General features: G+C 32.8%; 1 protein-coding gene across 2 annotated transcripts in view; it reads left to right on the top strand.

Annotated features, from left to right (window-relative positions):
• GPC5 (glypican 5) overlaps positions 1 to 13,880 on the top strand; it is a 1,186,964-nt gene that overhangs the window by 268,679 nt on the left and 904,405 nt on the right. For both annotated transcript variants that reach the window (XM_011355487.1, XM_023528006.1), the window contains exon 5: positions 1,997 to 2,122. In XM_011355487.1, coding sequence (XP_011353789.1) covers positions 1,997 to 2,122 — 126 coding nt within the window. The remainder of the gene's footprint in view (positions 1 to 1,996; positions 2,123 to 13,880) is intronic.

Below are 13,880 nucleotides of genomic sequence, written 5' to 3' on the forward strand. Positions count from 1 at the left end.
TATTGAATAGGGTAAGGATAGTATGGATTAAGAAGGTGGTATTTCCCTTTATTTTTTATTCCAGCGAATGACTACAACCTCCTCAGGAAGTGTGTTTAAGAAGTTTCCTTAAAAGTTTTACCTTACCTGTCAATTCTAGATTCCTAGCATCTTTCAAATCTATCAGTTTTCATGATGCTCACTGACACGCATTTTTTTTTTTTTTTTTACATCCTTGTATTTTCTTCCTCTGAAAACACAATATTCTTTCCTCTTTATCCTTGCTTATTTTGGTTTTGTTGTTGTTTGCTTGTTTCTTTCTTTGTGTAGAATACTAAAGTAATACCTTGTTTTGTAAATATTTTCTGATTCCTTCTTCGTCCTCAAATGTGGCATTATTAATACTGTATTATTATTGTAGATTTTCACCAGAATGTGCATTCTTAGAAGGCAGGAACTGTCTAGTTTGGCTCTGAATTCCTAGTGCCAAATCAGGGCTTGGTACTTAGTAATGTTCCCTATTCTATGGCAAATAATTGATAGTGGATGATTTATAGAATAAGTGGGAATCTTCTAGGATACAATCCTTTTAGAGAGAATGTGTGCAAAGGCACAAAGGTGTGTTTGAGGAACAGCAAGTATCTCCCTTTCGTGGGACCCTAAAGTATGATTTGGGGTGCTGCTGAAATTGAAATGAGAGGGTACCTTAGATGTCTTTCCTAGAAATTTGGATTTCATGCTGTAGAGAATGGAGAGCCATTGATAATTTTAACCAAGTGAGTGATGTAATCTGTGGAATATCAAATTTGAATTTTAAAAGATGACTTTTGTGGAGGATGGGAGGTGACTGTTAGAGAAAAAGATTGGAGATATGTAATCCTAGTGTAATAATTCCAAAGAGAAATGATAGAGCTTGGACTAAGCAATTGGAGTAGCACTGGGAAAGGAGACTGCAAAAGAAAAATGGAAAGCTTTCTCCATTATGATCTATTGGTTGCGAAGGAATAAATGAAACAAGGGTTCCATTAACCAAAATTAGAATAGAAGGTTTGAGTTTCATAACAAAATATGTATTTAGTTTTACACTATCAATTTGGAGGTCTCAACGTTCCAGTCGTTTGTGCCAGGCGTCTTCATTTCTAGGAGACACTTTGATTCCACATAGTGGTCTTGTATAGTGAATAGGGTCAGGACACTATTCACTACATCTTTCTATTCATTGAACTCCACCTCTGTAGGGAAGAACCAGTCAGCTCCATCACTTTTGTTTTAGTAGCTGCAACATGAGAATCGTATTTATTCTTGCACCCCAGTCAGTAGGGATATAGCGTCATCAAGGGAAATATTTTCTAGTAGAGAAAACTGACTTAAAGTATAAATAAGTAGTTACTGTGCTAGCGAGGAAACAAAACTTTTTTAAAAAATCGAGCGTGAGATTTGAGTCAAATTTATGCTTTCTGTGACCATTTTGTTATAATTTGTCTGGTTAAGCTTTGTTAAAAATTTGATTAAATACTCACCAAACACTTGCCGTGGGAAATCCTCCTGATCTCTGTGATTTCAGATGCTGCATATTTGAAAATTACAGTTATCCTTCCTACAGATTAATGGTTATTTACAATTCCAGCAGGTCTCAAAAATAAAATTGTTCTTTGAACACCAGTAAGAGAGAGAAGTATAAAATTAATACAGTTGAACATTGGTGCTGTGAAAATAATATTTATTTTTTCAATTGGTCATTTCAGCTATAATATATAACCAACACTCCTATTTGATCTCATTTCTAAAGAAATTATATTTTTAAATTTCAGTGGAGGATACAATTTCATAATTGCTACATTTCAACCAATCATGCCAAGAATTCTGAAGTTTGCTTTCCTTCCAGTATTTCCTATTCCTACCCTTCTATTCTAGTCCAGAAATGATCTCCTCTGTACCAAGCTAGTGGCATTTTTGATGGATTTTTGGTTGTAATTGTTTTCTTTGTTTTGTTTTGTTTTTTTTTTTCTCCATTCAGAGAATTTATCAACAGCCTTCGACTTCATAGGACATTTTATGGAGCCCTGGCTGATCAGCTTTGTGTTAATGACTTAGCTGCTGCTGATGGACTGCCGTGCTGGAATGGAGAAGATATAGTAAAAAGGTATTTTATGTCTAGTGGTCTGTGAAAATATGATGGCTGCTTTCATTCATGCTTTCTTTTCCCAGATCTTGAATGAATTACTCCAGTTGAAATTTTGTCACACAGGTGAGATTATAGATTAATTCTGTCTCTTTAGTTTATTAAAAATAAATGTGATCCTTTTGACATGTTAGAAATACAATCGCATTCAGTGGTGTTTTGAAACTTCTCTTTTTTTTCTACCTATCTATGCTTTACCTTAAAATTCTACTTCTTCTATCAAGTGTTACTTGCCTTCTATTTAATCAGTCTTGTTTATCAAATATCTATTTTTTTTGTTTTACTTTTTGAGTATTAGAAAGTGAGGAAATTCAGTGACATGTGAATACCTGTGCAGACATTCATTAATATATGGATTTATGAATCTGCACTAGTAATATCCCTGTTCTACAAGGGTCTCTTTATGTATGTGTGTGTCTGTGTGTATCTGTGTAAGAGTGGGAGTCACTTTTATGTATATATCTTTGAAGCATTGTTTATTTGCATATTGTCAGTTGTTCCTCAGACTCAGGAGTGAAATTAACTTGTATCTTTTTTTTCTCACTGTCTAGGTCTTCTTTGACAGTTTCTTTTTCTTTGGTTCCTACAACAGATTATACTTTCAAGTAATCCCCTGAATTTCGGAAAGTCTTAATTTCTCCCTCCATAATATATAACAGTGGTCAGTATAATTGGCTGGAAAATTAGTCCTTTGATTTTCCAATGATGGTGATTATTATAGAATGTAGGCTTGTGTTGTGTTTGGATTAGAATGTTTTAGTGTATTTTACTTTGAGCAATGTGCAAAGAAAGATAGAGTGTTAAACTTTCTGATTTACAAACATACCTACTCCATGTGTAGATAGGTGATCTAGTTACCACAAGAGTGATGAGTTCATTTAAAATGTTCATTTAGTAAATAAAATTACTATGATAAACATATACTGGAATCAATTTTAATATAAAATTACTTTTATATAATAAAAATTGTTTACGTATTTCTGGGCATTCATATTCTTTATAGTTAAAGGTTACATTCCTGTTTTATTAAATGATTAATTTGTAGTTTATATCTGAATATCTCATAGAAATTCTTAGATTTCATAGAAAAATTATTGACAGAAACTATAATTAAATTTAAATAAAATATTTGACTGATATGGCTATAGCTTTTCTTTTCCTTATGCTCTTTGGGTGTTGGAATATATTTTCTAAATATATCTTTCTTGCCTTTACTGAGAGCATTCAGTCATGGCATATATAGTACTTTGCATGTAGTATTATAGAATTTGTGTCACTTAGATCTACTAAATAAATTCTATTTTTAGTTATATTTTGTCTTTTCACATTGTTCATGAAATGAACAATGAAAATTTGTGTATTAACAATTTTTCTACAGGTGCTAAGAGACTCTCATGGCGATTAATGAAAGATTTATGTAGTATGAATAGATTTGATATACTATATTACATTATATTATATCATTTGATTCTAGAGCTGTAAGAACCTTAGTTTCAATTTGTCCCATTCCTCTCTATTTGGTCTGGGGTTCATATAATAGGAAATACTGACTGAGAAATCAATGATTTGAGAAAACTTTTTAGAGGGATAATATTTTCAACACAAAGAAGATATTTTCTTCTATATAATATTTTTAAGACTTCAAATAAAGAAAGCTCATCTTTAGCAAGAATTATCTATAGTAAGTGTCCACATTTCTGATAAAGAGAGTGATTCTCATTATTCTAATTTGTTTCCAGCTCAGGTCTTCCCCTTCCTGTAGCACCCTGGCCTCTTGTCTGGCGGCCACTTCCATGTGTGCTACACGACTCCACTCTTCTGTGGGCACCTTTCACTTTGCCTTAATCTTTTCTCAAACAACCCTTCTACCTCATCACATTAACTGACATTTTCCCTTCCTGGAGGATATTTCTCTTGCATCCCTTTCCCATGGGTCCTCAGCCTACTCCCACACCCGTTCTCGCTCCACACAGTGGCTCCCCCCACCATGTCTGGGCTACTTCCAAATGGATACTTTTTCAGTCCAGATTATTTTCTAACAGTAAAATAAGGCTTCGCAAAGATTATCTCATTTAGTTCCTCCACAACTTTACTCCTTAATGCTCCAAAGTAAGCATTGGGTGCTTACTTTGGGTGGCTTTTTTTCTATTTGATTTGGAGAAAACGCTCATGTATACTTTGACTTCTTAAGATATAATTTAAATTGTAATTTTTTCCATGGCTTAGTCAATTCTCAGTGTATATTAGAACATAATAGAGCATATTTTTTTTCAATGCAAAGTCAATGCTAAAATCTAAATATCTATCATATCTGATTTTTTCAGATATGATAGATATTTAAGTGTTAATATATTCATCATGTAATATTATATGACAGTCAAAAATTATGCATATTTATACCTGCTAATGTGGGATACTTTCAAATAATTCTTGAGTAAATATAGTTAAAATGGAATATTACATATTTTACCAGCCATTTTGAAAAAATTAAAAAAAATTGATATTGCTTTTGCATAGAATATTTCTGTACTGTTACATAAAAACTGCTAATATACTTAAAAAGTACTGGGAGGCTTTTATTTTTTTATTTTCATTGTATTTATGTTTAATGAAAACATGTTGTAGTGACATTAGTATTTTGGAGCATCGTTGTTTTATTTTTATAATTCATTTTGACATGAATATTATTTCAATTTCCAACCAACTCTGATTTTCATAGTAATTTTGTGATATAGTTTTGTCAAAGCATTAATGGACATGGTTCAATACTGAACTATTGAATTTACTAGGAAGGCTTCAGTATACAGTCAAGTGCTGATAAATGTTAAAATTAAATTTTTAACTACTTTTCCTTGAGAAAAAACCAAAATATAACAATGATTGATGTGTGAAAGCACTAAGACCTCCCCCATACAAGGTATTCATTTCAGAGACCTGCAGTTAGTTGAGATAAATAATGCCACCAAATTTTGAAGAAATGAATGTCAGGTGAATGTATACTCCATTTGTGGATGATAGAGGTTTTTCTTTTTTTTGTGGTGGATTATAATATTCATCAAGTTCATTCCAGAGGAATTATGCCAAGCACATCAATAGGATAAATTGAGTCTATTATTCATTATAAGAGCAAACTGATTAGTTTGGCTGTATTTCTTCTCCTGAAGGCACTTTTTAGGAGATGATTGATAAGATTATTTATGTGCACAGACATACTGCTTTAAATAATAGGAAAACCATGCAGATTGTTTCAATATTATGACAATCCTATAACATTGGGTGAAATCATCTTTGTGCTCATCAAAAGAGGTGCAATTCTTTTGTGATTATAGATGAAAATATTTCAAATATCTGTAGTCTATAAGGAGTGTTTAATTCATGAAGAAAAGCTATTTTAATTAAGATGATTTTAAAGACTGCATGCACAGCATTGAAGTCAAAAGTTCAAACAATTTCTTGATTTAAGATGAAAATGTTTTACTGAAATCCGTGTGGTCTTCATCTCCTAAAGTCCTTCTCTACCCATCCTGTCTCCATCATAAAACAAAATTGTCTTCTAAAAGGCATGTCAGTCCTTACTCTGTTCTTAGTTCTTTGTGATTGCAAATTGATTGTTGGATGGTTTGTACTCATCTTTCTGAGTATTGAAGTTCAGGAGACAGCTACTTAATTACAAGGGATTTCTTTTTCTCTTTTGATTAATACACAGATAATCCAATAACTCTTCTTCAATCCCCAGGAATTTATGACTTCCACAACTCAAACTAGTGAGTAGCTGTTAAATATCCTAGTAAAATTAATAATCTGCATAAATTCTACTTCGTCTTGACTTAGTTAATGTTTCATAATGCTTCTTTAGTAGTACAGTGTTTCTTCTTAAACTCCTATGATAAGATGCCCCCTTCTCAACATATTATAACTGAATTTTTAAGACTCAGATAAAAGTAAAAAACCTTAGAAATTACTGAGATTTTATATTTATCTATTATCAGTTTTCTTTTCACCCAGACAACGATATTTTTCTTGACCATAGTTTTTTTAACCTCAATTATTTTTTCTTTGATCCGTTATCTGTCTGGAAAGCCACTTCATCTTCGATCTTTCTTTTCCTTCCTGATCTTGGTGTATTCAATTAGATTTTATTTATCTTTTTTTTAAACACCTGGCCAAGTTTCCAGATATTATAGACTACATTTTCAAAAACAATCAGGACTCAGAACTGTTTTGAATTTCATTAATGTAACAACTAGTCGCTTGTACAAAGGCAGCATGTTCTTCATGACTTAAACATCAGTCTTTTCCTATTTCTTTTTTTCCCTTGCAATTCTTACTTATTCAACCAGGGTTCATATATTGTTGAACTATACTTTTTCAATAATCATCACTGTTTTCATACCTATGGCCTGTCTTCTCTGGTTTAGAACTGAAGGGTGCTTAGAAAGCGTGATTAGGAGGCATCCCCACTCTTACCCCGCAGCAGCAATCTACTGTGGACCTTGAAATGCCCATTATTAATGGAATAATGTTCAACTAAATCATTTTCTCCCCAACCGTATAAGTAGTTTTGCCAAACTCCCATATTTATTTTGTGTCCCAGTAGAATAAATCCTCTCATTTGTGTTTTATCATAATGTCTAAATCCATTATGACACCTATAATCCTTTGTACATTTATATGCCACACATCTTCTTTGTTCTTATCTACTGCAGTTTCTTTTATAACAGAGCTCCTATATTATTTGAGAGGCCAAGACTGATGAATATCATTGAACACCTATCAATAACTTTTTAAGAGATAACAGGACTCTGAAGAAAAGTAATTTTTATTTTTTGTGTTAGTGAGAACTTAGAGATTTGGGGATTTGGAATGCGATTTAGTGAAAACACTTTGGTGGGTAATATGTGGGTCCAAAATGAAACTGAGTGCCTGAGAAGTGAGAAGAAAGGAGATGAATCAAAAAAAGTTGCTGACTCTAGATGCCGATTTTCCTTCTTTGACTTAACTTTAAGATCCTGCATGTCCCATTGGGTGCACTTCCATAGACGTTTTTAGTGCAACCACCATCTGAACAACTTTAAGAAGCTCATGTGTTCTGGGTTAAAGAAATATTAGATGTGTTTGTCTTTACCACAGGTGAAGCACCTGGGTTTGGGGTGGATAAAGTGCCAAGGTCTGCCCAAGGTCACAAGTGTGAGTTTACGATCATCAGGGAAGAACTGAAACATTTCTGCTCTTTATTGACAGAAATAAAAAGTGTGCTTTTAATTATATTATAAGGTATTGTCAAATTTATTACATTGTAGAATATGTGTTCTAGATCCAATGGGACAAGTACAGGTAAGGCTGATGTATCAGATTCATAAGGAACATAAAATTTGCACAGTTACTGGTTGTGTACTATCTCTTTCAGGCTTACTCTAGTATACTTGCTTGGCAGATAATTTTTATTTAAATGGTAGTGCCAGAAGTAGTTATCTCATAGTTTGGTTTTCTGGAAAATAATACAGTAGTTAGTAGCAAGTAGTCTAAGTAGTTAGTAGTTAGAGCAATGTTATCAACTTTGCTCTAAGACCTGATATCCCAAACAAATGTCAAAGTCTAGGAAAATATCCATCCTTCTCAGGTTAATATACACATTTTGGTCTTTTCTAAAAATGCTCCATTAATTTTTCAATGATTGCATGGTATCTCATTTGCTGAACTGAAAAGTTTCTTCCGAATCTTAATTCACTGGCTTATGTCATTGTCTCGTTAAACATGTAATCATTGCATTTCAGGGAACTGGACTCAGAAAGGTAACAGTAGAAACTGTTTCATTAAACCTACTCAGAAAACAGCTTTTATTTTTTCACTAGGATGAAATCATGGCCAATTCTCAGAATTTTTTGGTCACTACTGCAGTCCCTCCTTATCTGCTTTTTCACTTCCTGTGGTTTCAGTTCTAGAAGGTTAATCGTGGCCTGAAAATATTAACCTGGAAAATTACAGAAATTTTGAGAGAGAAAATAGAGAAACATATTATATAACTTTTACTGCAGTATGTTATAATTATTCTATTTTATTAGTTACTGTTGTTAATCTCTTACTGTGCCTAATATATAACTTAAACTTTTTCATAGGTATGTATATATATGAAAAACATAGTATATGTAGGGTTTGGTACTATCCACAGTTTCAGGAATCCTCTGGGGGGCCTTGGAATGTTTCCCCTATGGATAAAGCAGAGTACTAGATTAGTGTCTGAAGGATCTTTTATTATTAGTCCCATAAGTAATCCATATTCAGTAATCAAATTCAGTACCATAAAAAGTCTAAATTCAGTAATGAAAAGGTCTAGTCCAATTTATTCAAAACTCTGAACGTCACTTAAAGTGGTTGTTACTCCTCTTGCTGTTAGGTACTGCTTCAGTCTAGGAGGCCTGTCGTGGGGGGATGAACAGCCTCAGGTCCATGTGACAGCCTTGTGTCCTCCTTGTCCTCCAGCCAAGTTACTGACTCCTCTGAGTTTGGAGAGGGAGGTATGTTGGAACAGAAGTGAGACAGAAGGAGTAAGATAAAGGAATCACCTTTTTAATGGATAACTTTGTATCTTGCATTAATGCTTCTTAGCTTGGCAGGTGTGAAGAGTTGATGTTCTAGGGCTTTTTTTGTGCTCAAGACAATGCCTCTCCCCAACACTTCTTCATCTGATGGTAAACCTTTGGCCTATTCCTGGCCTATTCATTTGATTGAGGGGATTGTCAGGAAGTATTTGGTAAAAGAGGTAAAGTGTGATATACATCTCCATTTATTTGTTTAAAATAACTTCTCTGAAATATTCATGGATGATCTGAGATGATGTCTGGGATTTGGTTTAAAATAATTCAGTGAATGGAAGGAAGATGGTCATACTATATATAAAACCAGGTTTTTGTTGTATGTGTAAATAACCATGGAAACTGTATTATGGGTACAGGGATGTTTATTCTCTGTATTTGTATATATTTAAAATTCTATAATAAAACATAATAAATACAAAAATATAATAAGGCATAAGACAAAATAGCATTGGCAGGTATCTGCTCTGTCACATACACTGTTCTAGACACTGAGGTACAGTGATAGATAAAACATATGAGCCATCTCTCACATAGATTTGGATATAGTGGAGATGAACATTAATCAAATAATTGCAAGTATGATTGCTTGCAAAATCTTTAAGTTTTGATGGAATTTTAATCAGCAGCCTTAGAAGCAAGAAACAGAGAAGAAACAAATGTATTCTTAAATGAAATGCTCCAAGTTTGATGGCCTAGTAACTGTTTTATTTGTGTGCAACCTTTCCGTTTGTGTATAACTTGACTGCCTAGTAACTGTTCCATTTGTGTGCAACCTTTCCGTTTGTGTATAACTTGACTGCTTAGATTTAAATTTTCCCTCCTTCATTATAGCCCAGCCATTCATTCAGAAAGCCAGTAAAGCCCAGTAGTTAGGAAAATAGGCTCAAGAACCAGGCTACCAAGGTTCTCAGTAAAAATTAGCTGCTTATTAGAGATATGAATTCAGGCATATTCATTAACCTCTAATTGTATCAGTTTCCTTATCTTTAAAATGTGGCTGAAAATATTCCTACCTCATACTTATGAATTAAATAAATTATTCACATAAACAATTTAGAATACTAGCCATCACGTAGTAAATATTCAACAATTATTAGAAAACTTATTAAACACTACATGCTCATTTACTTCAGTGGGAGTGAATCCTTTTGCATTGAGCTTATGTCTTCATTGGATGGGTTCTATCATGGATCAGAAGACTTTCATTTGGAAAACAAAGACATACATGAATGTTAGTTTATGAGTTAGTAAAAATTAACATTAAGGATGTTGGTTTGGGAGCAGGAGAGTTCCTTATTAGTATTTTAAGTGATTATTTCATTGAGGCTAGAATTAGAGGAATTAATAGGCAGTTTATCAAATACTCCAATTGTGGAGAATTATGGTCTGTATTGTACCCTTGCAACACATCCATTTTCTCAATAGAGAACTAAACGTTAAGATACAAAGATAAAACACTATAGAAATAAAAGAGAAACATTTTACCTCCAAGCAGTGGTTTGGGAATGATCGATCACTGGCTATTTTGTCTTAGAGTTGATCACTGGAAACCAATCTCTAAAGACTGCTAAATTTTAGTACATCATACAACAAATTGTTTTCGTGACATGACAGTCTTAAGGCTGCTATATTTATAGCCCTCTATACGTTGAATTCTCAGAGGAAATACTTTTTGTAAACAGAATCCCTAGAACTAAATGAGGTTGAATATTAGCCATCACCCTGTGTCTAACTACTCAATTTCTCACCAGATTGACACAGTACATGTAAACTATTTTTAACTTGTTACTTGGTTCCATTAGAGATTGTGTGTAGAGGAAAATTAAAAAAAAAAAAAAAGCAAGATAAAAGTTCATTGAAGTGGAAATCTAAAGGAACTTTTTCCATTTGTTTGTCACAGAAGTTCTCTCTTTGGGGGTTCACGTTTTTTCATAATTCCATACACTTGCGACTTCCAAATAGTATTACTGCATAACAGCAGTCTTTAAGTCCTCCAGGATACCTAGTCTTACTTTATCCTGAGCAGTTCCTTATTTATCCTTCATCTTCGTAATGAGTGTACACATGAAACACTATTGCCTTTTCAGTAAAATAGGTGTGTTTGCTAAACTATAAAGATGATATGTATTTTTTTCTTAATCTAGTTCCTGTATTTCCATATCATCGCATATAAATTAATTAGTGAATGATTTATATTTTAAGATAAAATATGAAGGAGAACAGTTATTTATTCAAAATACTTTTTTCTTCAAATAGACAGCAGCATAGTCTCATTTATTTTATAAGAACAGCTTATCAGTTAGCACATTTTATGGCCCAACTATCAAATTATTATTTTTTGATGCATTCTTCAAAACAAATAAATAAAATTTGTTAGGTACTGTTGAGATGGGTTTCTAAAACTCATTTCCAATTTGAAATTAGTTTCGCATTAGTGAATATAATATTTAAAGTGTATTGACCTTCATGTTTTGAGTTGCATGATTAGTATAATTATATATTTTATTATTCTGGAGATTTTTCTCATTACTATACTAAAATGAAGAAATGTTTTAATTTTTTGTTTTAATTTCTTCAGGAGAAAGATAAATGCATTTTTTTTGAGTATTTGTATAATCCACTTTCATAGTTCTATTTTTAATCACTTAGCAGCATCAGCCAACCTGTACTTGAATTGGTACAAAGTTGTGCATTTCTTTGCCCCATTCCATGCAGTCCTAACAGCAGTAAAGCCCTCCTTCTTAATAAACTGAAGACTCTTTGCTAGTCTGTCAGGCATTAATATATAATGCGTGATGATATAAACATTTTCATATAATTTTCATATAAATTAAGTATGAGTTTGTAATTAATTATAGATATGGATGAAATGTTGGTCCTTTTTTGGATTATACTAGACAGGATCTAGGCATTTTTAGGTTTATTGGATCAGTAAATCAACAGAATTTTAGATTAACACATTTAAATTATTTTGTATGAAACAAAATTAATTTCTTCTAGTGATCATGGAATAGTTAAAGATGAGTGTTGCAAAGTAGTGAAAAATGTATAGTGCTGAATGTTTGGGATTGAGTCATTGCCATCTAATTTGAAGTTATGCTTCTCAAATTGGGATACATGTTTCTTCAGAGATTAGTAGTGATGCTCTGTATAGTAGAAAGAAACACGACATAAACAGGATACCAGCTATTAGAGAGCTTGCTATGAGAATGGCATATAGTAATGTGTCTGTGTGTGTGTATACCTCATAAAAAAGGGAGAGAAAGGTTGAGAGTGAAATGAATTGCCTCATTTGATGTCTGAAATCTGCCGGGTAGGCTGGAAACCTGAAAATTCTGGCTGAAGTCACTATAGCAGTCTTTTTCAGGGACCTTAATCTTTTTTCTTAAATCCTTCAACTGATTGGATGAGGGCTACCCACATCATGGAGATAAAACTGCTTTCCTTTAAGTTTATTGTTTTAAACGTCTATCATATCTGAAAAATACCTTCATAACTACATCTGAACTAGTGTTTGCCAAACTACTGTGTACCATAGCCCAGCCAAGTTGACATACAAAATTAACCATCACAAGTAGCATTCTAGGTGATGAATGAAATGGCAATTTTGTGTTCTTCTGGAGCTGATGTTCTAGGGATGGGGCGATGAAGAGGCTGTGCTAGATTAGGTCTCCAGGGGAAACCTTTCTGGAGAAGTCATGTTTAAGCTGAAAATGTGGAAAGATCTGATTTTTCCAAGTATAAGGAATATCGTGCCTCATATGTCTGAGGAACAGAAGGAGAATCAGCATGTGTGGAGCAGAGTGATGCAGGAGGATTGTTGAACATGCGGCAAGTGTCAGATCACATAGGCCAGGGAAGAAGTTTGGATTTTATTCTAGGTGCTTTGAGAAGTCTTTGGAAGTATCAAGCAAAGACTGATAGAATCTGGATGCTTAATGGAGAGTAATTTTGAATATAAAGTTCATAGAAAACAAACAGAATCTTGCTTAATATAGGCCAATGTGTGTGCACTATGCATGAGAGAATGAAAAGAAAAAGAAATAGCTAGCATAAGTACTTTCAAGAAATAAAAAGTTATCCACAGAGAATGAAAATCTATCACATTTGTGTTACCTGGGTCTCCTTTGCAGAGCAGTACATACCATAAGGAAACTCCAAGTACATAACCACACTGAGGATAAAACAGTTACAACATATATCACAGAGGGTCTTTCTCCACTGAATAAAGTGCTTCCTCAAATAAATTATAAAAACACTAAAAATCTAATATAAAAGTGGGCAAATTGCATGAATATATAGATCACGAAAAATTATAAGGAGCTTTTAAGCATATGAAAAATACCTTCAACCATGCAAATTAAAGAATCTCCAACACAAATTAAATCAATACATGCAAATTAAATTACAAATATTTTTTCTTTTATTATATTGCTAAAGATCATTAAATTTGACAATTAGCAACATTGACTAAGCTGTGGAGAAAAGTTATTTCAATACTTCAGATGAGTGGCAGTTATTTCTATGTCGTCAAAGGTCATTTGGACAACATATACCAATATTTCAAATGCATATGAGCTTTGAATTAGCTGTTTCACTCGTAAGAATTAATTACTCCTCAGATATACTAACATGTAAACAAAAGTCTCTGCATTACACATGGTTTATGGTAGCATAAGATAAGGACAGCCAAAATGCCCATTAATAGGGAACTAATTAATGGTGATGGTAGATTCAAATATGTAATATAATTTGGTTTGTTAATGAGAGGTATAACCATGCAAGTAGTGACAAGGAAATAGCAGTAAGAGAAGAGGACTCAAGGATATGTATAGAAGAAAAAATGATTTCTTATAATTCTGTGTGCTTTCATAATTTATTTACTATGTGCTTTTAGTCATTTTCCAAAAAATCAATTAAAATGAAAATAAAATTATTCATATAAACGTTAAAGGAAAATTATCAGGTCTCTTTCTGAAATACAGAAAGGTGTCTTTCTTAGGAAAAATATCTTGAAAAACTCATGCATTTCAAATAAAATGCAAGCAATTTATCAAAAGGCAATAAAAGTTTCTTAAATATTTTTTCAATAGAAGGTTTAGAATTATTTGAGAAATGAATTT

This window comes from Pteropus vampyrus, unplaced genomic scaffold, assembly GCF_000151845.1.
Source record: "Pteropus vampyrus isolate Shadow unplaced genomic scaffold, Pvam_2.0 Scaffold21, whole genome shotgun sequence".
NCBI classification, from domain to species: Eukaryota; Metazoa; Chordata; class Mammalia; order Chiroptera; family Pteropodidae; genus Pteropus; species Pteropus vampyrus.